At 37.6% G+C, this 22646-nt stretch overlaps 1 protein-coding gene across 6 annotated transcripts in view; it reads left to right on the forward strand.

Moving 5' to 3' along the window:
- Positions 1-22646, forward strand: part of LOC149532657 (DNA (cytosine-5)-methyltransferase CMT3-like) — a 323016-nt gene that overhangs the window by 117614 nt on the left and 182756 nt on the right. For 4 of the 6 annotated variants that reach the window (XM_089807362.1, XM_089807358.1, XM_089807363.1 and 1 more), the window contains exons 6-9: positions 1443-1542; positions 1672-1883; positions 2353-2418; positions 2510-2758. In XM_089807362.1, the coding sequence (XP_089663488.1) occupies positions 1443-1542; positions 1672-1883; positions 2353-2418; positions 2510-2758 (627 nt within the window). The remainder of the gene's footprint in view (positions 1-1442; positions 1543-1671; positions 1884-2352; positions 2419-2509; positions 2759-22646) is intronic. The other 2 variants (XM_089807360.1, XM_089807361.1) reach the window with 1 other exon arrangement.

Here is a 22646-nt window from a genome sequence, read left to right on the forward strand (position 1 = left end):
TCCCGAAGGGGTTATAAGTACTTTCCGACGAACCTTCCCGAAGGTATCCGTCGGCCAAATACATCATGTCCGCTACAAACTATTCACCGTCGGCTACATAACAAGAACTTTCCCGAAGGGACCCATCGGCCGATACACAATTTCTACCGACCACAAAGGTATATGCAAGAAAGGATGTATAGAGGCTTGATGAGTGGGTGATGTTAGTATTTTGTTCCCACTAGAACTTCGTTTCCATTTTGAAACTATCTTATCAACATTTTCTTGTTCTTTTAAAAATGCTGCTATTTGCCTAAATGACAACCCTTACTTATCAGGCTCGACACCCATATTAATACCTTTACTCCTAGGGCCCAAGAAATGAAGTTTAACTCTAGCATAGAAGCTTCTACATTGTGCTTGGCAAAAATTACATTTCCAAATGAAATCCCCACCTCCACTACAATGTGCAATTCTTGTAGTGTGTTTCCATAAAGGAGACCCTTTATCAATTTTAAATTGTTGAGAACTCTCCCCACCCACTGAGCTTTGACTACTCATTCTTGCACTTGCAATCTATAACAAAAATTTTATTAAAAAAATCTTCAAAACTTGTACAAAACATGGAATAAATTTGATACTTTAAAAAAAGTTGAAACAATGAAGAAAAAACTAAAGAAAATGGTTCAAATACATACGTTCAATACTCAAATCAACCTTCAAGCAAGGATTTAGCACTCTACAATCAATCTCTTTGGTATTTAATCACTCCACTTCAAACTTGTAAGAATGAGAGAGCAAAATGAGACATCAAATGAACCTAAAATGAATTAGATATCAAGTAGAAATGGGTATTTTAAGGTTAGGTTGAAAAAACAAACATTTTAGCCACCCTTTTCTTTTTCTTCCACCAATAAAACTTCTTTCAACACAGTGGTCTTTGGTTTCCTTGTCTTCATCTACCAGTCAAACCCAGCCTTTGTTTAGATCTGCAGTTTCTCCTTTAGGGTGGATATTCTATAAGCAGCAATGTTCTTCAAATTATAATCTTTATTTTTAAAGATACATTATGAGAAATCTGAAAATTTGGTATGTCTATGGGATTAGAGCCTTATGGATGAAAATGTCACATGTTGTGGAAATCTAATGTTTGGCTTGAAACCTCTGTCATCATCATCATCATCTCTAATGTGTTGTGCAGGTGAGAAGCTGAAAGGCTGCATTATTTTGACTTAGAATAATTACCTTAATTTAGCATTAAAAATGATCTTTCTCAGTTTTGGGCACGCTATTCATTTCTGAGCATGTTAGTGGTGCAGCTAGCTTTTAATTATGAAAAATAAGCTTGAATTAGCAGTAAAACTTTTCTTCTAATGGTACAAAATGCCTTAAGGATTGATATAGTTAACGAGTTTTTCTAGAGCAACTGAAACCATATGTGTTGTGTACTTTAATGTTTGCAGACGAGGTTCAAATGTAAGCATGAGTCAATACCTCCTTGCAACTACTACTATGACATGGGCTATGATTATGCATTTTCGACATTCAAGAGTCTTCTTAATGGTAAGGGAACAATTATTTGGAGTTGCAGTTTGGCATTCTGTTTTTTCACATATTTTAGTAGCCTCTCTGAGTTTTCATCTATTGTGATATTTAAAGAAGTAAAGTTTATCTTCATAACACTCTCTGCAGATAGTGAACTGGCCAGTACTGACTCAGCATCAACATCTAGCAATAATGGTCCAAATGTCTTACTAAATAATGTTTCAAATATAAACTCAGGGAAGGGTAGAAGTGGAGTCATTAACTCAGAGTTGAGTCTTCTTGACCTATACTCTGGTTGTGGTGGTATGTCAACGGGATTGTGTATTGGCGCAAACCTATCTGGTGTGAAACTTATGACGGTAAATGATTTAAAAGTCAGCATGTTTTCATTTTATTCTACATCACAATCTGACTATTGAAAATATGGAACTCAATGATAGTCTGAAACAATGAAACAATTTAAATTGAAATGCATTTTAAAATGTGAACTGTTTTGGACAGAATCTTACTGCCATCTTCTATGATTTATTTTGAAATGCACGATAGCTGCAATGCGGCATTAATTTGGAAATGTGGTTGTTTATAAGGGCAACAAATTGGTATACTGAACAGTTTTGCTGGTCTTAAGGACAGATACTAGTCCTATATTTAATTTACTGAAAACTCTATATTAGCATTAATCTTTCCAAGCATCTAAATAGCCCATATCAATGGTTTGGGCTTTGGTAAAAACTACATGCTATAATATTTCTTGTCTTATTTAGAGGAGTAAAAATATTCAACAGATATTATTGTCTCAATTGGTATTATTGTCCATTTGTTTTGCAGAGATGGGCTGTTGACCGAAATTCTTATGCTTGTGAGAGCATGAAATACAACCACCCAGAAACTAAGGTTGTCTCTTTGTACCAAGTTTTTTTTTTCACTAAGTTGCATTGTTTGTCATTCAATTTCTAAAATCTAACATCAATTATCAATTTTCCAGGTTCGCAATGAAATTTCTGAGGACTTTTTACATCTAATAAAAGAATGGAAAAAGCTATGTGAGAAATACATTGAATGTAGAGATTACAAGAAGGCGGCAACTACTAAAATTGATAGACATAATAGTCGCAGCTACAGAAAGAGTGGGGATGATTCAGAGGTTGATGATAAAGAGTATGAAGTAGATACAATCATTGATATACGATGTGTAGATTCATCTTTGTCAAAATTAAGTGGGATTCAATTCAAGGTTTGTATGAAAATTCAGATTATTTTTCAAAGATGCATTGAATAAGTGGGTAATGTTTGTCATTTATGAGAACATACTAACTTAAAAATGAAAGGAAAAATAAAAGTTCATTGTTGATATTGATGGAAGAAAACAATCATGTGTCAAAAGTTGATATTTTATTTTATTTTTTGAAGTCTTTGATTTATTGATATTTTAATAGCTACAATTCTACCTTCTAAGTACATGTGATGCTTGGCTTGGTTTTCGAGCTTTCTGCAATTACTTTTATATAAGGTAAGAATCGATCTTTTAATTTCAATTATTGAATATGTCAATAAATTTGAATGCCTGCATCAAATTGACTCTATATCAGTCACTTAAATTGAGCAGAGTAGGAATACCTACTCCATCAACTCAAGTGTGAAAGAAGTTGAGGATTTGATCTATGTGCACTTCAACCTTTGTCTCTTGGCGCAACACAACTTACCAAACGGGGTGTGACGAGGATTATAAATCTAAGTAGTGAGTATGCTAACTTATTTGTTACACTTGCAAAACTTGCTAAATTCACAATAATAGGGGTAGCTATTCATGTGAAATGGGTAGTGGGAGTGGCAGTCCAGTTGATTGTGGATCAAATGAAATCTATCCACAAGTTCCTTAGTGAGTTTAGATTGAACAAGTAACTGTACGCTTGCTAGTTGGGGACCATTGTTGGCCCATGATTTGAGCTACCTATCAGTTTGATGATGGAGATCAACAAGTTTTGATTGTTTTTCTTTAGTTTCCAGAATGTTCAGCTCTTTAACAAAAGTTTGTTTCATATTCGAGGTAACAAATTACAATACCTTGTAGTTTAGCATTCTTGACAATCATGATAGAGAGTTTAATGGACATGTTCTATAGGCTATGTTGAAGAACTTGGTTTACAAATTCAATCCTCCGCATATGGTCACAGAGCTCCTGAAACTCGAGTGACTTGTGCTAGTAAGTTTGTATAGGTGTTGAATAGGGTAGTAGTTTCCAAGAGGATCCCATGATGCTTAAAACCAATTAGAGAATGGTTATTGGAAAAAAGAACACCAAAATGCAAAAGGGGTTTAGGCTAGATAATACAATTCGAGAGGAAAAGGTTTGCCCATGCAGACCAGAAATTAGCAACACAAAGAATGTAGTAAAAAATGCACAACACTAATCCCAATACAACAGTGTCTGGGTAAGCCTACCGCGTCGTTTGATCCATCCCTTGCGAATTTAGAGAGTTCCTGCTTCTCCGAGGTGTTTACTGTCTTTCTTGTTTGGTTGACACAATATGTGTCAGGTTGGAGTAGATTGGCTCTTTCTCCTCGTACTTGTGCTTCATTTGCACCTTGGGCAATGCACGAGCTCTCAACCCCTCCACTTGTATTTTTTAGCCCTTGATCACTTCCCTTGAATTAATGCTCCTTTATCCCTAGGTTTTTGGTTCTAACCCCTATCCTTAATAACTTGATATGACCAAGTTCTTAAACCCTAGTTGAGTATTTTCAAATAGTTCGACTACTTTTTTGTGGAGGTTTCTTTCCACTTTTTCCTCCCATGGAGAGGGTAGAGTGTGATGTCTCATAGGGCTTCATATCCATATGGTGATGAAAACACTGAAGATGGAAATGGCGAGAAAATACCTCCTTTCGTATGGTCCGTACGACATGCTCTCATAAAGACACTATCTTGGTACAATTATTTCCTGTCAATTCTGTAGTTGTATGATGTTGCTCAAACTCCGTACCCACACACAAATTATTGTCGTATGGTGGCTTGTCATTTTGATTTTATGGTTATACTTGCCACTTTAGATCAAAGAGTCAATTACTCTGCCAATTTGTTTTCGATAGCCATACAGTATTGCCCAAGTCTGAGGCACAATGGAGAGGATGTCATACAGTCATAGAATAACCATATCAATTGGCCAATTGCCCATGTCTTTCTGCCTTATAGCCTCAATGTTGGTGGCATATAGATTAGGGGGTCAAATGACCTCGGTATCTTACTATCACCAATCCTTTATCTTGTGATCTACTTTGTAGTTAACTACAATAGTATGGGCGAAGGAGGAAACGTTGAATTATGCAAAATGACACAATTTAACACTAGAATGAACACAAGAATGATAGTAATTGAAATGCTAGTGACAACAAAATTTGAGATGGAATAACGCTAGCAAAAGTTTTAGAGTGTATATATGTTTTAATTTCCCCCTTTAGGAAGACCTAATCTCTGTACATATATAATGGTAGTGCCTTGTAATCAAGGGACACTGCCTTTGATATAATTATCATTATATAATATAATATAATTATATTAAATTTAATAATTATCTAATAATTTTATATATTTAATTTTATATATAATTATTGTTAACACAATGGTTATATGTAATGTTCCCGTTATAAAATAAATAATAATTTAATCTATGTTATGGGCCGATTGATTTATTTTATCTCAGACCCATTTTTATTTTGTTTTTGTAGTTTGTGTCACTGTCGGCTAACTTTCTACACCCTTGGAAAGCTTTTCTCGACGGGTATTTAAGTATGGCTCATAGGTTGTCTGTAGGCATGCTTTGGATTATATTTCTATGTACTGCGAATTCCTATTGTTTGCCATTTCGGAAATGAAAGATCTTCCCTATTTGGCTCGTGCGATTTCAGTGGGATTCATCCCTCACCCTATTTCATGGTGTTCGTCTCGATCTGTATTTGACAAATTGGGGACTTAATTGCATATCAATACCTGTTGGTGAATTTCTTAGCTCTGCGTCTACAATCTGTGTATGTTACATTCTGCATTTTCAAGTATCAAGTTGGTTTGTATTATTGTTTTCTCTTCCTTCCAACTCTCCGTGCTTAGAAATACTCCCCTTGTACGACATTCTATTCTCCTATAATTGCACCGTACGACATCTCAGACAGCCTACCATTTCCCTCGTACGGCCAATCAGTATGCACATTATACCGTCCTCTTTCCATACATTGCTTCAGCTCCCGTACAATCTTCACTGTCACCATACGGACTGTAGTATCCACTGTACAACTGGCTTAATTATACTGTACGGACAAATTGTTGCACTGTACAGCCATAATTGTAACATTGCCCATCTCACTCTATGGATAGCTTGTTCTATCTCCTGACTCCATATGACATCCACCGTACCATCCAATTGCATGATCACTGCCGTACGGCTCCCTCTGACTGGCATAACATTCCGTACGCCATCCTATCTCTTGCATTATCCCACCCCCATACGGACACATATTTAGACCATATGGCCTTCTTTCAGCAATGTTTGGTTCCAGTTTGAGTCGTACCTTGCAACCTTAGACTGTACAGACTCAATCTTAGGAATTGGTACAATGAATAATGGGTTCATAGCGGGGTTGGAACACTATAGTGGTATCAGAGCTCTTCGATCTTGTCAGCTTGTGGACAGTGAATGAGAATTTATAGCCAGAAGAGAAGGACACATTCCATTGATTGAATGGCTAATGAACAGGAAATGACTGGTGTCGAACTTGTGGCACTTCTGAGGGAACTTGCCCGGAATCAGGCACAGATCATGGATACGCAACGACTCATGGAGGAAACCCTCAAGAAGTTGGCGGAGAACAAAATATCTAGAGAACAAAATGGACACAGCGGAGACTCAATATCAGGTAAACCAGACCCTCAGCCAGCACGCTCTCGACCTTCCCGCCATGAACGAAAGCACACTACGGAGAAAGATTACTAACTTTCAAAGAGATAAGAGAGGATTGGAGGAATGCAAATCTTGAAGAAGACATTTCCTACAAAGATTATGCAGATCTGAGAATGAGATACTTAGAAGGTAGAAACAGAGGAGGATACTTTAACGATGATCTTAGGAGAAAATTGAGTAAGGTGAATCTGTCTCCATTTGATGGATCAGGCTCCATTTCTGCACAGGCATGGGTGATGAAAGTCGATACCTACTTCCAGCTGAATCCTATGCCAGAAGAAGAAGCTATCAAATTTTTCGTGTTGCACTTGGAGGGAGTTGCGCATGAATGGTGGCACCACGACACCATCACATTAGGGCATGATCAAATAAAGACCTATGTAGAATTTACGGAGAGATTAATAGAACGATTTGATGGGAAAGACCCTGAACTCAATTTAAAGAGCTGGTGCAACTGAGGCAAACTGGATTGGTAGATCAGTTCATTGCGGAATTTCAGAGACTTTCTGTGTTGGTCACGAACATCTCCAAAAGAAGGCGGGTCATGCTCTTTATGGACAGTCTGGAAAAACCACTGAAGGGTTGGGTGAAGGGATTCAATCCATCTACCCTGTCGGAAGCAATCAGTAAGGCACAAAGTATGGCATCGTTGTCGGCATCATCCTCATCTTCTCAAAGTCACTCACATCCGAAACCACCAACGTTTCCGAGGGACAAACCTCCACCCAAGAAGTCGTCATTGGATGAAGCCTCACGACAAGAACTCAGAAGGAAGAAATTGTATTTCAATTGCAAGGGGCCTTGGGAGCTTGGCCACCAATGCCTCAAGAAGGGGAAGATCCATTACATCGAGGTAGTGTCTGATGATGAGGATGAACACGAATAAGAAGAAATGCCAGTGGAAGATATCCAACCCAGCAGTGACACCAACATGGCGAGTTTAAACTATATGGAGAGGATTGCCGCCTTGGTACAATGCGGAGGATCCATTGCTTTAGCTGGCAGTCCGAGGTGCACTGTTTTCTATGTGTGGGGTACCCTTCAAGGACAAAGGGTTAACGTGATGTTGGATAGCAGAACTACTTTGAATTTCATAAACTCATCCTTGGTAAAGAAAAGAAGTCTCCCTACAGAAGCACATGTAGGCTTTAAGGTCAAAGTAGCCGAAAGGACTTTCCTGCCCTACATGCACCTTGTTCCTTAGCTGAGCATCACAATGGTGAATCACACGGTCATGGAGGACTTTTTCATAGTGGACGTTGCTAACATGGAAGTCATTTTGGGCATATAGTGGATGGAGACAATTGATGAGTACACTCAGAGTTTCAAGTGGATGGACTTCACTTTTGTGGTTGACGAAAAGAAGGTTGTTCTCTGAGGGATGGCATGTGAAGGTCTGAAGGAAGTTTCCACACATTAGATGGAGGCAATCTTGCAACACAATGACGTTTTGTGGGTTGCGCATTGTTTTATCTCGGCAGAACCTATGAAGGGGCACCAAACACCTCTACAGGATGATGAACTTTAGGATATTTTAAGTAGGCATGAAAAAGTTTTCATGGATATTCCTCCTGGCATACCACCTCACTGGGGGTTTGAACACAAAATTGAGTTGAAATCAGGGGCAAAACTAGTCATAACCACATCGTATTGCCACCCAAAAAAATTCAAGGATGAGATTGAATAGATGATTCAAGAATTGCTTGAGAAAGGATGGGTCCGTCCTAGCTCTAGCTCGTTCGCGTCATCTGTGGTGTTGGTCAAGAAGAAAGATGGAACGATGAGCATGTGTGTGAACTATCATGCATTGAACAAAAGAAAAATAAAGAACAGGTACCCCATCCCAAGGATAGATGAGCTGTTGTATGAACTACATGGTGCAGTCTATTTTTCAAAAATAGATCTCTATTTCGGATACCATCAGATCCGAATGAGGGAGGAAGATGTGGAGAAAATGACTTTCTGCTGCCACTATGGACACTATGGGTTCCTGGTCATGCCATTCGGTTTGATCAATGCACTTGCTACATTTCAGTCATGCATGAACCGCATCTTCAACAAACAATTGTGTAAGTATCTATTGGTATTCTTTGATGATCTTCTTATGTATAGCAGGACATAGGAGGAGCACCTGAAGCATCTAAATGATGTTCTGAGTATCATGGAGGAACAATCCTTGTTCGCCAAACAGTCCAAATGTGAGTTTGGTATCATAGAGATATTGTATTGGGGCATGTTGTTAGTAAATACGGGGTTCAAGTACATCAGGAGAAGATTCAGGCAATCCTCAACTGGCCTCCCCCAAAATCACTCACGAATCTGCGAGGGTTCTCCAAATTGTGCAATTACTACAGGAGATTTGTCAAAGGTTTTTCTCAGCTCAGCGCACCTTTAACAGATCTAACAAAGAAGGGGGCTTTCAAGTGGAATGAAGAAACACAACTCACCTTTGATAAGCTAAAAGAGGCCATGAGCACTTGCCTGGTTGTTGCACTGCCTAACTTCTCTCGACCGTTCATTTTGGAATGCGACGCGTCTGGGGAGGGCATTGGAGCAGTTCTGATGCAGGACAGACACCCCATCGCCTATGAGAGCAGGAAGCTTACACCAACAGAATGCCTGTATTTCATTTACGAAAAAGAAATGTTGGACATCATGCATGCGCTAACCAAGTTCTAGTAGTATCTGGTAAGTGCCAAGTTTGTTGTCCATACAGATCATAACAGTCTGAGATATTTCCTCGAGCAGTGGGACTTGAATGAACGGCAACAAAAATGGGTAAGCAAAGTTCAGTCTTTTGATTTCAACATTGAATATGTAAAAGGGAAAAACAATGTTGTAGATACCTTGTCCAGAAAACCCACCATCTGCTTGCTAGACTAGATCTCAGCTGATTGGAAAGCACAACTATTAGTAGAATATTCCAAGAATACATTGTCCTATGAGATAATGGATGGCCACATCCACGATGATCAGTACAGAGTGGTGGATGATATCATCTATTATAAAGATCAGATATACCTAGTGCCAAAATCTAAATTGAAGTAGAAGATCCTGAAGGAAGTGCACGACTCCCCTCTGGCTGGACATGCCAACTTCCTTAAAACTTATAGAAGTATTCAGGAGAGATTTTCATGGAAGGGACTGAAAGGAGACATGTTGCAGCATGTGAGAGAACGTTCAATTTGCGAACAGAACAAGTCCGAACACACTCTTCCTACCGAACTGTTACAGCCTTTGCCAATTCCCAAACATAAGTGGGAAAGTATATCGATGGACTTCATAAAAGGTCTTCCCAAGGTGAATGGAAAGGACTGTATCTACGTGGTGATTGATAGGTTGACAAAGTATGCTCACTTCTTCGTGACAAAGTATATCAATGGACTTCATAAAAGGTCTTCCCAAGGTGAATGGAAAGGACTGTATCTACGTGGTGATTGATAGGTTGACAAAGTATGCTCACTTCTTCGTGATCCCCTCGGATCTTCAGGCTGCACAATTTGCCGATCTGTTTTTTAGAGGAGTCTTTCACCTGCACGGGTTACCCCGAAATAGCATCAGTGATCGAGATGGACGATTCGTCAGTATTATCTGGATAGAATTGTTTCGAATGGCAGGGACAGAGTTATCACCAAGCACGAGTTACCACTTGTAAACAGATAGCCAAACTAAGGTTGTGAACAAATGGCTCGAAGGTTACCTTCGGAACTACGTCTCGGCACAACAGCGCGCGTGGGTCAAATAGATCCATCTTGGGGAGTATTGCTACAATACAACGTATCACATGTCTATCGAGATGGCACCATTCAAAGCTCTGTATGGGCATGAAACCCTCTCCTTCATTGACACAGTTTTGGGTGACAGTCGCACTCCAAGGGTGAAGGATTGGCTTTAGGAGGGATAGGATATACTGAGGAGCTTGAAAGAGAACATGCAGCAGGAACAAGATCAATAGAAGGTGTACGCCGATAGACACCAGATAGAGAGGAGTTTTGAAGTGGGGATCTGGTCTATCTCCAGCTTCAGCCATACTGACAGTCTCCATTAAAGGGAATAGGGAAGGAGAAATTGAAGCCATGCTTTTATGGTCCCTATCATGTGATCCGTCGCATTAGTGAGGTAGTGTACGAACTGGAACTTCCGGAGGGTAGTCGCATCCACAATGTCTTCCATGTTTCCTGTCTAAAGAAGGCTATAAGGCAAAACATCACAATCACTATGGACCTTCTACTGCTCAATGAGGAAGGGAAGCTCATTCTGGAACCTATTGAGATTCTCGAAGTGCATGAAAAGGTCCTACAAAACTGCACTGTGAAGGAATACTTGGTGCGCTGGCAACACTATGTTGGATGACAAAACGTGGGAAGGCGAGCACATCCTCTAGCACTCGGCATCACACTTGCTTGAGGACAAGCAAATTTTGAGATGAGAGGACTGTAATGTCCCCGTTATAAACTAAATAATAATTTAATTTGTGTAATGGGCCGATTGATTTATTTTATCTCAAACCCATTTTTATTTTGTTTTTGTAGTTTGTGTCCCGTCGGCAAACTTTGTACACCCTCAAAAAGCTTTTCCCGATAGGTATTTAAGCATGACTCCTAGGTTGGTTGTAGGCATGCTTTGGATTATATTTCTATGTACTGCAAATTCCTGTTGGAGATTCCTGTTGTTCGCCATTTTGGAAGTGAAAGATCTTCCCTGTTTGGCTCATGCAGTTTTGGTGGGATTCATCCCTCACCCTATTCCGTGGTGTTCGTCTCGATCTGTATCTAACAAATTGGGAACTTAATTGCATATCAATACCTGTTGGTGAATTTCTTAGCTCTGCGTTTGCAATCTGTGTATGTTACATTCTGCATTTTCAAGTATCAAGTTGGTTTGTATTATTGTTTTCTCTTCCTTCCAACTCTTCACGCTTAGAAATACTCGCCTTGTACAACATTTTGTTCTCCTATAATTGCACCGGACATGTAATGTCCCTTTATTCCAAACCCTTGGAATAACAGGACAAATGATTGCCTTCTCTTTCTCTTATCTTCTCTATCTTTATTTATGAACTTTGAGTTTTCACCAAAGGAGTTAAAGGGACTTAATTTGCAAGACTGGTCTACATCAAGAATGTATAGATCAAATATTCTTAAATATATTTTCAGGTCTTTATCACTATAAATCACAGCCCTTTCTTTTTTTTATGATCATGTGCTCAGCTTGGGGAAATAGATGACCAATAGTCTACAAAATATCTCTATAATAGTATCTCCAAATAATTATAATTCTGATATGATTTCTAAAATGATAATAAAAATAAGTGGTGATAACCCTCAATCCTTCACGAGTATTTATATTTATATATTTCTCAGTTGCAATGTCTTTTATCTGTTATCATATGCTTACAACATATATATGCTCCTCAGGCTCTTGCCGGATTCCAATGTTCTTGTATTCTTTTATTCCTTCTTATCTCTAATAGAATATAAATCCCCTACCGAGATAATGTCAATTTGGGATTCACTGGCTACACTCTGGAAATGATTAATTCTGGACTCTCTCACGTCTATTGTTCCCAGCTATATTTCCCTTTCTAAATGTTATCCAGGTATCAGTCGAAAATAAGAAAGAAAGTGTTTGGTACTTTCTCCTAGTGACTGTTCAAATCGTGTTTGAAGATTATCTGCTCGTGCAATTAGTTCTGTCCGAGTACTATGCAACTGCGTTTGGTGATTCCCACACTAAGTTGTGTCTGACGTTGAAGTATAATTAAGAGTCCTTTTCCTATTTGATGGTATTCCCTTTAATCAATGCCCAATCCCTATGATATCTGATTTGATCCCTTATTAATAGGATGAAACACTAAACTTGCCAAAAGTTGTGTGCTTTCATACCTTATTCCCATACCTTTTAATATTATGAATATCGTGTGTTCTTGGCTAATAATTCTTCTCAATTCTAACTTCCTATAATTTCAGCTTTTCTTACAAATTCGGGCCCTTTTTGCAATGTCCCTGGAATTTGTATTCAATGTTATATTGTTATTCCATTTGTTGCTGAATATTATAACATACTTTTCTTTCTTTGATGATTTTCACCGTTTCTATAATATCTGCATGAATTTTCCATTATTTTCTAATATATATTTCATTATTATAATTATTTAAAATTAACTATTTAATTTAATATGATTATTATCATTATTTTGATAATTATCATTATTTTAATTAATATATATAATAATATTAGTTAATTATAATATATCATATTACTATTATTATCATTTTAATTTTCTTATTATATTATATTCATTTGTACTCTCGTATTGTAATGTCTTAATTTAATAAATTATTATTTTTATTATTAGATATTTAATTATTATTTCTCTTTATTTAATGTTTTATCAATCGATATAATGTTATATCCATTTGACATAGGATCAAAATAAATGATATATATATATATAATATTTGTTTATTTTACTCTATCAATGAAATCATAATTATAAATTATATTTATTGATTTATTTATTTTATATTAACTTTACTATAAAAATCGATCTAGGAAATGGGGACATTACAATCCACCCTTCCCAAAATTGTTTGTCCTCAAGCAATTCAATATTCTATCCTTAAGGTTTGATAGTTCGTCCTGCAACAACAATGTTAATTTGAGATCAAAAATGTCAAATTTAAAATATTAAATGTAAAATTTTATAAATGATTCAAAGGGTAGAACTTATCTTGATATATTATAGTACTTCTATGCTCCATGTTATGCACCATCTCCTCCTGTGACGAGTCCAAATCAATACATCCTGTAATTCCTTGAGGTGACTTTATCTCGTCCAAGACCTTATGGATACTCTTTAAGGTCTCATTAGTCTCTTTAATCCATAGGAGAGACTTCATCTCTTCCTTGGTCTCTATGAATGCCTCTTTAGGACGCATTCGTCTTATAATCCTTGGGAGAGACTTTATCTCTCCCTAGGCCTTTATAATATTCCCTCTATAGTGGGGTGCCTTAGCAGTTCTCGCTAATCATACTGTAGTATGGTGCCCTACTAGCAGTTCTCCCTTACTATCACTATAATAGAGTGCCCTTAGCGGTTCTCCCTCAACTATTCCTGTAATAGGGTGCTCTAGCGGTTCTCCCTCAATTACAGAGCAATAGGGTGTCCTAACCACGGTTCTCCCTATATACCACTGCAATAGGGTGCCCTAGCTATTATCTCTTAATTAATTCTGCAATAGGGTGCCTTAGCAGTTCTCCCTTAATTACAGAGCAATAGGGTGTTCTGACCACGGTTCTCCCTATATACTTCTGTAATAGGGTGCCCTAGCTATTCTCCCTTAATTGCCCCCTTAGGAAGGTGCTAACAATAGGGTGTCATGATTAGTTCTCCCTTAATTGCCACTCTTTCCTTTTATTAAATATTAAAGTTCTATTAATAATTATAAAAATATTTACATATATGTATTGTTTGATATTTACATTTCTAGATCAAGGTATGACCAAAGTTGACTTCCTCGAAGCTTCAATAATTCTCTAGTCCTATATCCTCTTTTGATCATTGTTCACACTCTTGTTCTGAAGCCTCTTCATTATTTATTTCGTGCATTGTTTCTAATTGATGGAGTTGACTTTTTTTGTCACATTTATGTCCAGGTTCCCAAGGGCCTCTACATCTAAAACATATGCCTTTCTTCAATTTATCCTTCCTTTTCTTTTGGGCCTCCTTACTCTGGCATTGGTGTCTTCTGCTCCATTTCTCTTTGCAAAAATAACATTCTTTCTCTTTTTGGTCTTTGTGTGAGTCTTCATTTTTATGCTCCGTCTTAGTCGAGAAATTCTTAGATCTTTCTTTTGATGAATTAGATTCCACTTTTCTAGCCTTCTGAATGGCTTCTTCCACCGTTTGAGTTTCTAATGGGTTAACTATATTTTTGATAGAATCCTTTAGGCCTTCAACAAATAAGTATGTAAGCCTCTTTTGAGATACTGCAAGTTTTTGGAATTCATTAGAGAATTCTTCCACTGTTCTGTACTGCTTTAAATGGGTCAGCTCCTTGAAGTACCATTCAGGTTCAACTTGGCTAAATCGTTTGATCAGTTTTTGGGAGAATTGCTAATATGAGTTTATGTTTTGATGTCCTAGGGAGAGAAGCCCATTGTGCCACCATTCATGTGCCGTGCCTTCTAAGTGGAGTATAGAAAATTGGAGTGCGTCTTCCTCCGTCATTGGGCTAAGAGTAAAATATGTGTTTAATTTTTGAAGCCAAGCATGGGCTGTCATTTTTCTTGACCCATCAAAGTTGGGCAATATCACTTTGTTTACTTTGTGTTTCAGATCTTTATTAACATATCTTCTTGTTCTTTTAGGAACTTCATGTTTTTGACCCTCACAAAACTCTGCAAAAGTTATGAGTTCTCTAATTTCGGGTTCAAGGTTTGCATAGGCTCTTGCATTCTCCATTGTGCTATTGATAGGTTGGTTTATTCCCTCCTCTTCCCTTTGAGTTTCTTCTCTAGGTAAGAAGGGAGGTCTCGGAATTCTAGATGATGATTCATTAATGTCTGGTTCATTTGAACTCATATCTTTCTCATTGGAAGAGTTATTCCTTAGGTTATTAATGGAGTACCCCATTTTCTGTAATGCTTGCAAGAGGGCTTGATTCGATTTCTCGATTTGATTCAGTATAGTTTGATTGGTCTAGTTGGTTTGCTCCATGTATGTTCTCACTTCATTTGCTAAGTCGATCATTGTAATTTTATTTGTCCTTCTCTTGTAAGTTTCCATAAGTCTTTACTCACATGATGGCAAGATCAATGCTCTGATACCACTGTAATGTCCCTTTATTCCAAACCCTTGGAATAACAGGACAAATGATTGCCTTCTCTTTCTCTTATCTTCTCTATCTTTATTTATGAACTTTGAGTTTTCACCAAAGGAGTTAAAGGGACTTAATTTGCAAGACTGGTCTGCATCAAGAATGTATAGATCAAATATACTTAGATATATTTTCAGATCTTTATCACTATAGATCATAGTCCTTTCTTTTTTTTATGATCATGTGCTCAGCTTGGGGAAATAGATGACCAATAGTCTACAAAATATCTCTATAATAGTATCTCCAAATAATTATAATTCTGATATGATTTCTGAAATGATAATAAAAATAAGTGGTGATAACCCTCAATCCTTCACGGGTATTTATATTTATATATTTCTCAGTTGCAATGTCTTTTATCTGTTATCATATGCTTACAACATATATATGCTCCTCAGGCTCTTGCCGGATTCCAATGTTCTCGTATTCTTTTATTCCTTCTTATCTCTAATAGAATATAAATCCCCTACTGAGATAATCTCAATTTGGGATTCATTGGCTACACTCTGGAAATGATTAATTCTGGCCTCTCTCACATCTATTGTTCCCAGCTATATTTCCCTTTCTAAATGTTATCCGGGTATCAGTCGAAAATAAGAAAGAAAGTGTTTGGTGCTTTCTCCTAGTGACTGTTCAGATCATGTTTGAAGATTACCTACCCGTGCAATTAGTTCTGTCCGAGTACTATGCCACTATGTTTGGTGATTCCCACGCTAAGTTGTGTCTGACGTTGAAGTATAATTAAGAGTCTTTTTCCTATTTGATGGTATTCCCTTTAATCAATGCCCCATCCCTATGATATCTGATTTGATCCCTTATTAATAGGATGACACACTAAACTTGCCAAAAGTCGTGTGCTTTCATACCTTATTCCCATTCCTTTTAATATTATGAATATCGTGTGTTCTTGGCTAATAATTCTTCTCAATTCTATGAATATCGTGTGTTCTTGGCTAATAATTCTTCTCAATTCTAACTTCCTATAATTTCGGCTTTTCTTACAAATTCGGGCCCTTTTTGCAATGTCCTTGGAAATTGTATTCAATGTTATATTGTTATTCCCTTTATTGCTGAATATTATAACATACATTTCTTTCTTTGATGATTTTCACCATTTCTATAATATCTGCATGAATTTTCCATTATTTTCTAATATATATTTCATTATTATAATTATTTAAAATTAACTATTTAATTTATTATGATTATTATCATTATTTTAATTAATATTAATAATAATACTAGTTAATTATAATATATCATATTACTATTATTATCATTTTAATTTTCTTATTATATTATATTCATTTGTACTCTCGTATTGTATTGTCTTAATCTTAATAATTATTATTTTTATTATTATATATTTAATTATTATTATTTCTTTTTATTTAATGTTTTATCAAATGATATAATGTTATATCCATTTGATATAGGATCAAAATAAATTATATATATATAATATTTGTTTATTTTACTCTATCAATGAAATCATAATTATAAATTATATTTATTGATTTATTTATTTTATATTAACTTTACTATAAAAATCGATCTAGGAAATGGGGACATTACAGTACGACATCTTAGAGAGCCTACCATTGCCCCATATGGCCAATCAGTCTGCACATCATACCATCCACTTTCCATACATTGCTTCAGCTCCCGTATAGTCTTTACTGTCACTGTACGGACTGTAGTATCCACCGTACGGCTGGTTTAATTACACCGTACGGCCAGATTGTTGCACCGTACAGCCATAATTGTAACATCACCCATCTCACCATACGAATAGCTTGTTCTATCTCCTGACTCCTTACGGCATCCACCGTACCATCCAATTGCATGATCACTACCATACGGCTCCCTCTGACTAGCATATCATTCCGTATGCTATCTTGTCTCTTGCATTACCCCACCCCCGTATGGACACATATTCAAACCATACGGCCTTCTTTCAGTATTGTTTGGTTTCAGTTTGAAGTCATACCTTGCAACCTTAGACTGTACGAACTCAATCTCAGGAATTGGTACAATGAATAATGGGTTCATAGCGGGGTTGGAACACTACATTATATTATCACAACCTTTATGTTATCTATGTTAACATGAAGGAATCCAACCATAGGTATAATCCCCTTTGGAGGAACTTCCTAGGGTTTACAAACATAGCCAACAACACCTACAAAAACAATTAAAATAAAAATGGGTCTGAGGTATACTAAATCAATCTGTTTATAAACAATGCTTGGATTATTTATCTATTTTATGATGAGAACATTACGGTTTCATCCCAAAATTTGCTCGTCCTCAAACAAATGCAATGCCGGATGCTAAAGAATGTGTTCACCTTCCCAAGTTGCGTTGTCCAATGGCAAATGTTTCCATCATACCAAGTTCTCCTTCAAGGTATGGTTTTGCAAAGCCTTCTCTCGTACATCAATGATCTCGGCTGGTTCTAACACGAGCTTCCCTTCCTCATTGAGTGGAGGAAGATCTGTGGGTACTACGATCTTCTGTTGCATGACTTTCTTTAGATAGGAGACGTGAAAGATGTTATGGATGCGGCTCTCTTCTAGAAGTTTCAATTCATAGGCAACTTCACTGATGCGGCAAGTTACCTAATAAGGACTATAAAAATGTGGCTTCATTTTTTCTTTCCCTTTTGCCTTCAATGAGGATTCCCTATACAATTGGAGCTTGAGATAGACCTAGTCTCTCATTTCAAAACTTCTCTCGATTCAGTGTTTGACGGCGTAGATCTTTTGTTGATTTTGTGCCCTTTGTAAGTTTTCCTTCAAGAATCTTAGGATGTGTTGCCCTTCCTAAGCCAGTTCCTTGCCCTAGGTGCGCCATTGTCACCTAGGACCATGTCAATAAATGAAAGGGGCTCATGCCCTTAAAATGCTTTGAAGGGTGCCATCCCAATAGACATGTGATAAGTTGTATTGTAACAATTTCCCCCCCAATAGACATGTGGTAAGTTGTATTGTAACAACATTCCCCCAGATGCATCCATTTGACCCATGCCCATTGTTGTGCCCCAACGTAGTTTTGGAGATAGCCTTCCAACCACTTGTTCACAATCTTCGCCTGTTCATCTGTTTGAGGGTGGTAGCTAGTACTTGGTGACAATTCTATTCCTACCAATCAAAACAATTTTGTCTAGAAATTATGTCACTAACAATGTTTTTGGGTAACCCATGCAGGCTAAAAACTTCTCTAAAAAATAAGTCGACTAATCTGAGGAGATGGTGAAGAAGTGTGCATATTTCTTCAGTTTGTCAACCACTGCAAACATAAAAGCTTTTCTATCTACCTTAGGAAGTCTGGTGATGAAGTCCATAAAGATACTTTCATACTTTTGTTTTGGTATCGACAAGGGTTGCTTAGTCCGACATGTAAAGTGTGTTCGGATTTGTTTTGCTGGCAGACTACACATTCCTATGTGTACTGCAAAACATCATCAGTAAGTCCCTTCCACAGGAATCTCTCCCAGAGCTGTCTATAGGTTTTGAGAAACCTCAGGTGTTTGGCCAAGGGTGAGGTATGTATTTCCTTTTGGATTTTTTGCTTTAGTTTGGATTTAGGTACTAAGTATATCCGCTCCTTATAGTAAATGATGTCATCCACTACGTTGTATCGGTCAACCCGAGTGTTTTCGTCCATTAGCTTATATGCAAATGTGTTTTTGGAATATTCCACCAAAATGTTTGCTTTCCAATCAGTTGAAATATGAGACAGTAAGCAGATGGTGGGTTTTCTTGACAAAGCATCTGTAACCACATTGTTCTTTCCCTTTACGTATTCAATGTCGAAACAAAAGTTTGAACCCATTTTTGTTGCGTCTCATTCAGATCCCATTGCTCGAGAAAATATCTTAAACTATTATCATCGGTATAGACAACAAACTTGGCAACCACCAAATATTGCGAGACCTTGGTCAGAGGATGCACGATGGCCAATATCTTTTTGTCATAAATGGAATATAGATGCTTAGCTTGTGTAAGTTTCTGACTCTCATAGGCTATTGGGTGTCTATCTTGAATCAATGCCATGCCAATGCCCTCTTAGGATGTGTCACACTCTAGAATGAATGGTTGAGTGAAGTTAGGTAAGGCAAGAACCAGGCAAATGCTCATTGCTTCTTTTAACTTATCAAAAGTGTGTTGTGCTTTTTCATTCCATTGGAAGGAGTCTTTCTTAGTCAGATTATTAATAGTGCACTGAGCTGAGAGAATCCTTTTATATACCTCTGATAATACTTGCATAGTCCAAAGAACCCTTGCAACTTAGAGAGCAATTTTTGTGGGGGCCAATCACGGATAGCTTGAATCTTCTCCTAGTGGACCTACACTACATATTTACTAACAACGTACCCTAGGTATAATATCTCTTCCATTCCTAATTCACATTTGGATTGCTTGGCGAACAAGGACTGGGCTTCCATGATCCCTAGGACTTCATCCAAATGTCTCAGGTGCTCTTCCCAGGTTTTTCTGTAAATAAGGATATCATCAAAGAATACCAGCAAGTACTTACGCAATTGTTTGTTGAAGATGCGATTCATGCAAGACTGAAAAGTAGCTGCTGCATTTGTTAACCTGAACGACATGATTAGGAACTCATAATGCCTGTAGTGACAATGAAAAGCCATCTTCTCCACATCTTCCCACATGTGGATTTGATGGTATCCGGAAAGGAGATCTATTTTAGAAAAATAAACCACACTATGCAACCCATACACAATTTATCAATTTTGGGAATAGGGTATCTATTTTTTATTGTCTTCTTATTCAACGCATGGTAGTCCACATACATGTGCAATGCCCCATCCTTCTTTTTTACCAATACTACTAATTATGCAAAAGGACTAGAGCTGGGGCAGATCCATCCTTTCTCAAGCAACTCTTGGATCATCTTCATGATCTCATCTTTGAATCTTTTGGGATGGCGGTATGGTGTGGTGATAACTGGTTTGGCGCCAGCTTCCAATTCGATGGTATGCTCAAAACCACGATGGGGAGGTATGCAAAGAGGAATGTCTATTAAAACTTTATCATGAGCACTCAAGAAAGTCTATAGATCATCATCCTAGCGAGGTGTCTATTGTCCTTTTATTGGTTCTCCAAAACAAAACAATGTACAACCCATACAATGTCCTCATGCCAAAAAAAAAGGCCTCCATCAATCGTGCCGAAACTTCCTTTGGTCCCTCATTGGCCATCCCACAGAGAATAACCATCTTTTCATCAACAATAAAAGTGTAGTCCATCTACTTGAAACTTTGTGTGTATTTATCTAATGACTCCATCGACTATATGCCCTAAATAACCTTCATATCATCCAAGTCCACTATAAAGAAATCCTTTGTCACAGTGTGATTAGCCATGGTGATACTTAGTTGGGGAATAAGGTGTGTGCAGGATAAAAGTGTTCCTCCAACGACCTTGACCTGGAATCTTGCATGCATCTCTATAGGTAGACCTCTTATATTCACTAAAGATGAGTTTATGAAGTTTTGAGTGGCTTCGCTATCGAGCATCACAATGACCCTCTATCCTTGAAGGGTTCCCCATACTCGGAATACCGTACATCTTAGGTTCCTAGCTAGGGCGATGGATCCTCCCTGCTGTACCAATGCAGCGATTCTCTCCGTATGGTCCAAATTATCCATTTTGGAGTCCTCCTAGTGTTGACTGTCCTCTATGGATAGATTCTCTTGATTGTCCTCATCATCAGACACGACCTCGATGTAGTGTATTTTCCCTTTACCGAAGCATTTGTGCCTAGGTTCCCATGGCTCCTTACAATTGAAATATAATTTCTTCGTTTGAAGGTCCTGTCTGGCAGCTTCGTCCAATGAAGGCTTCTTCGGTAGAGGTTTGTTATCTTTATCGCTTGGATATATTGGCAATTCAAAGTGGGGGTAACCTCGAGAGGATGATCTCGATGATGATGCCATGCTTCGCGCCTTTTTTATAGCCTTTGAAAGGGTGGTAGGATTGGGACCTTTAACCCAACGCCTTTGTGGTTTTGTCAATCTGTCCATGAAGAGCACTATCTGTCTCCTTTTAGAAATGTTCATAACCAAAAGAAAGAGTTTTTGTAATTTTGTGATGTACTGGTCAACTGATCCAATTTGCCTTAATTATGTCAATTCTTTAAAATGAAGTTCTGGATCTTTACCATCAAATCGATCTATTAATATTTGAATGAATTTTGCATAATTATTTACTTGATCATGCATGAGCATAATAGTGCCATGATGCCACCGTTCATGTGCCACTCCCTCCAAGTGGAGTGCTGCAAATTTATTTACTTCTTCTGGCATTTGATTAAGCTGAAAGTAAGTATCAACCTTCATTACCCATGCTTGGGAAGATTTGGATCTAGATTCATCAAATGGTGACAGATTTACTTTACTCAACTTTCTTCTAAGATCGTCGTTAAAATATCCTCAATTTTCGCCTTCAGAATGTCGCAGTCTCAATTTTGCGTAATCTTTGTAGGATATATCTTATTCCAAGTTTGCATTTTTCCATCCTTCTTTCAACAATTCTTGAACTTCCTCAAAGGTTGGTTGCCTTCCTCCATGTGGTATCTTCGTCCATGGAGGGGAAGTCGGCAAGGTCGAGAGCATGCCAGATGAGGATTTGCCTTTCCCAAAACTGAGTCGATACTGTGACCATTTTGTTCCCCAAATATCATATTGTCTACTAGTTTCTAGAGAGTTTCTTCCTTAAGTTGTTGAGTGTCATTGATCTATGCTTGATTCCTTGAAAGATCCCTCAATAGTGTCATGACTTTCACAGGAGTTGGTTCTTGATTTGCCATTTTATCAACTGAGTGAAATCTCCTTTTTCGGATATAAACTTCATTCACTATCTAGAGGCTGGTAGGATCTTTGGCTCTGATATTACTATAATGTTCTATTCCCGGCTACACGTTGCTTAGCACCAAAACCCGATAGTAAGTTTCAAAAAGAACGAAATTAGCCGTACGATGATGTTTAGGTTGAGCGTATAGTTGGATCAGGAGGACAATTTAAGTTGGTCATATGGCTTGAGAAGGATGTTCATAAGGTATGAGATGTGTTGGCCATATGATGGGATTAGGGAGACTACTTGACCATACGGTAGAGGGTGTATGGTGAGGAGAGAACAATTTTATCGTACGTCTTGAGAGGGATATCCATATGGTAGCCAAGGCTGAGATGCTACTTGAGAGAATGGTGAGATTGGATTGTCATGTAGGGAGACCGTTTGGTAGATGCCATACAACTACT

This window comes from Cupressus sempervirens, chromosome 10, assembly GCF_028749045.1.
Source record: "Cupressus sempervirens isolate cs-2001-9-10 chromosome 10, ASM2874904v1, whole genome shotgun sequence".
NCBI classification, from domain to species: Eukaryota; Viridiplantae; Streptophyta; class Pinopsida; order Cupressales; family Cupressaceae; genus Cupressus; species Cupressus sempervirens.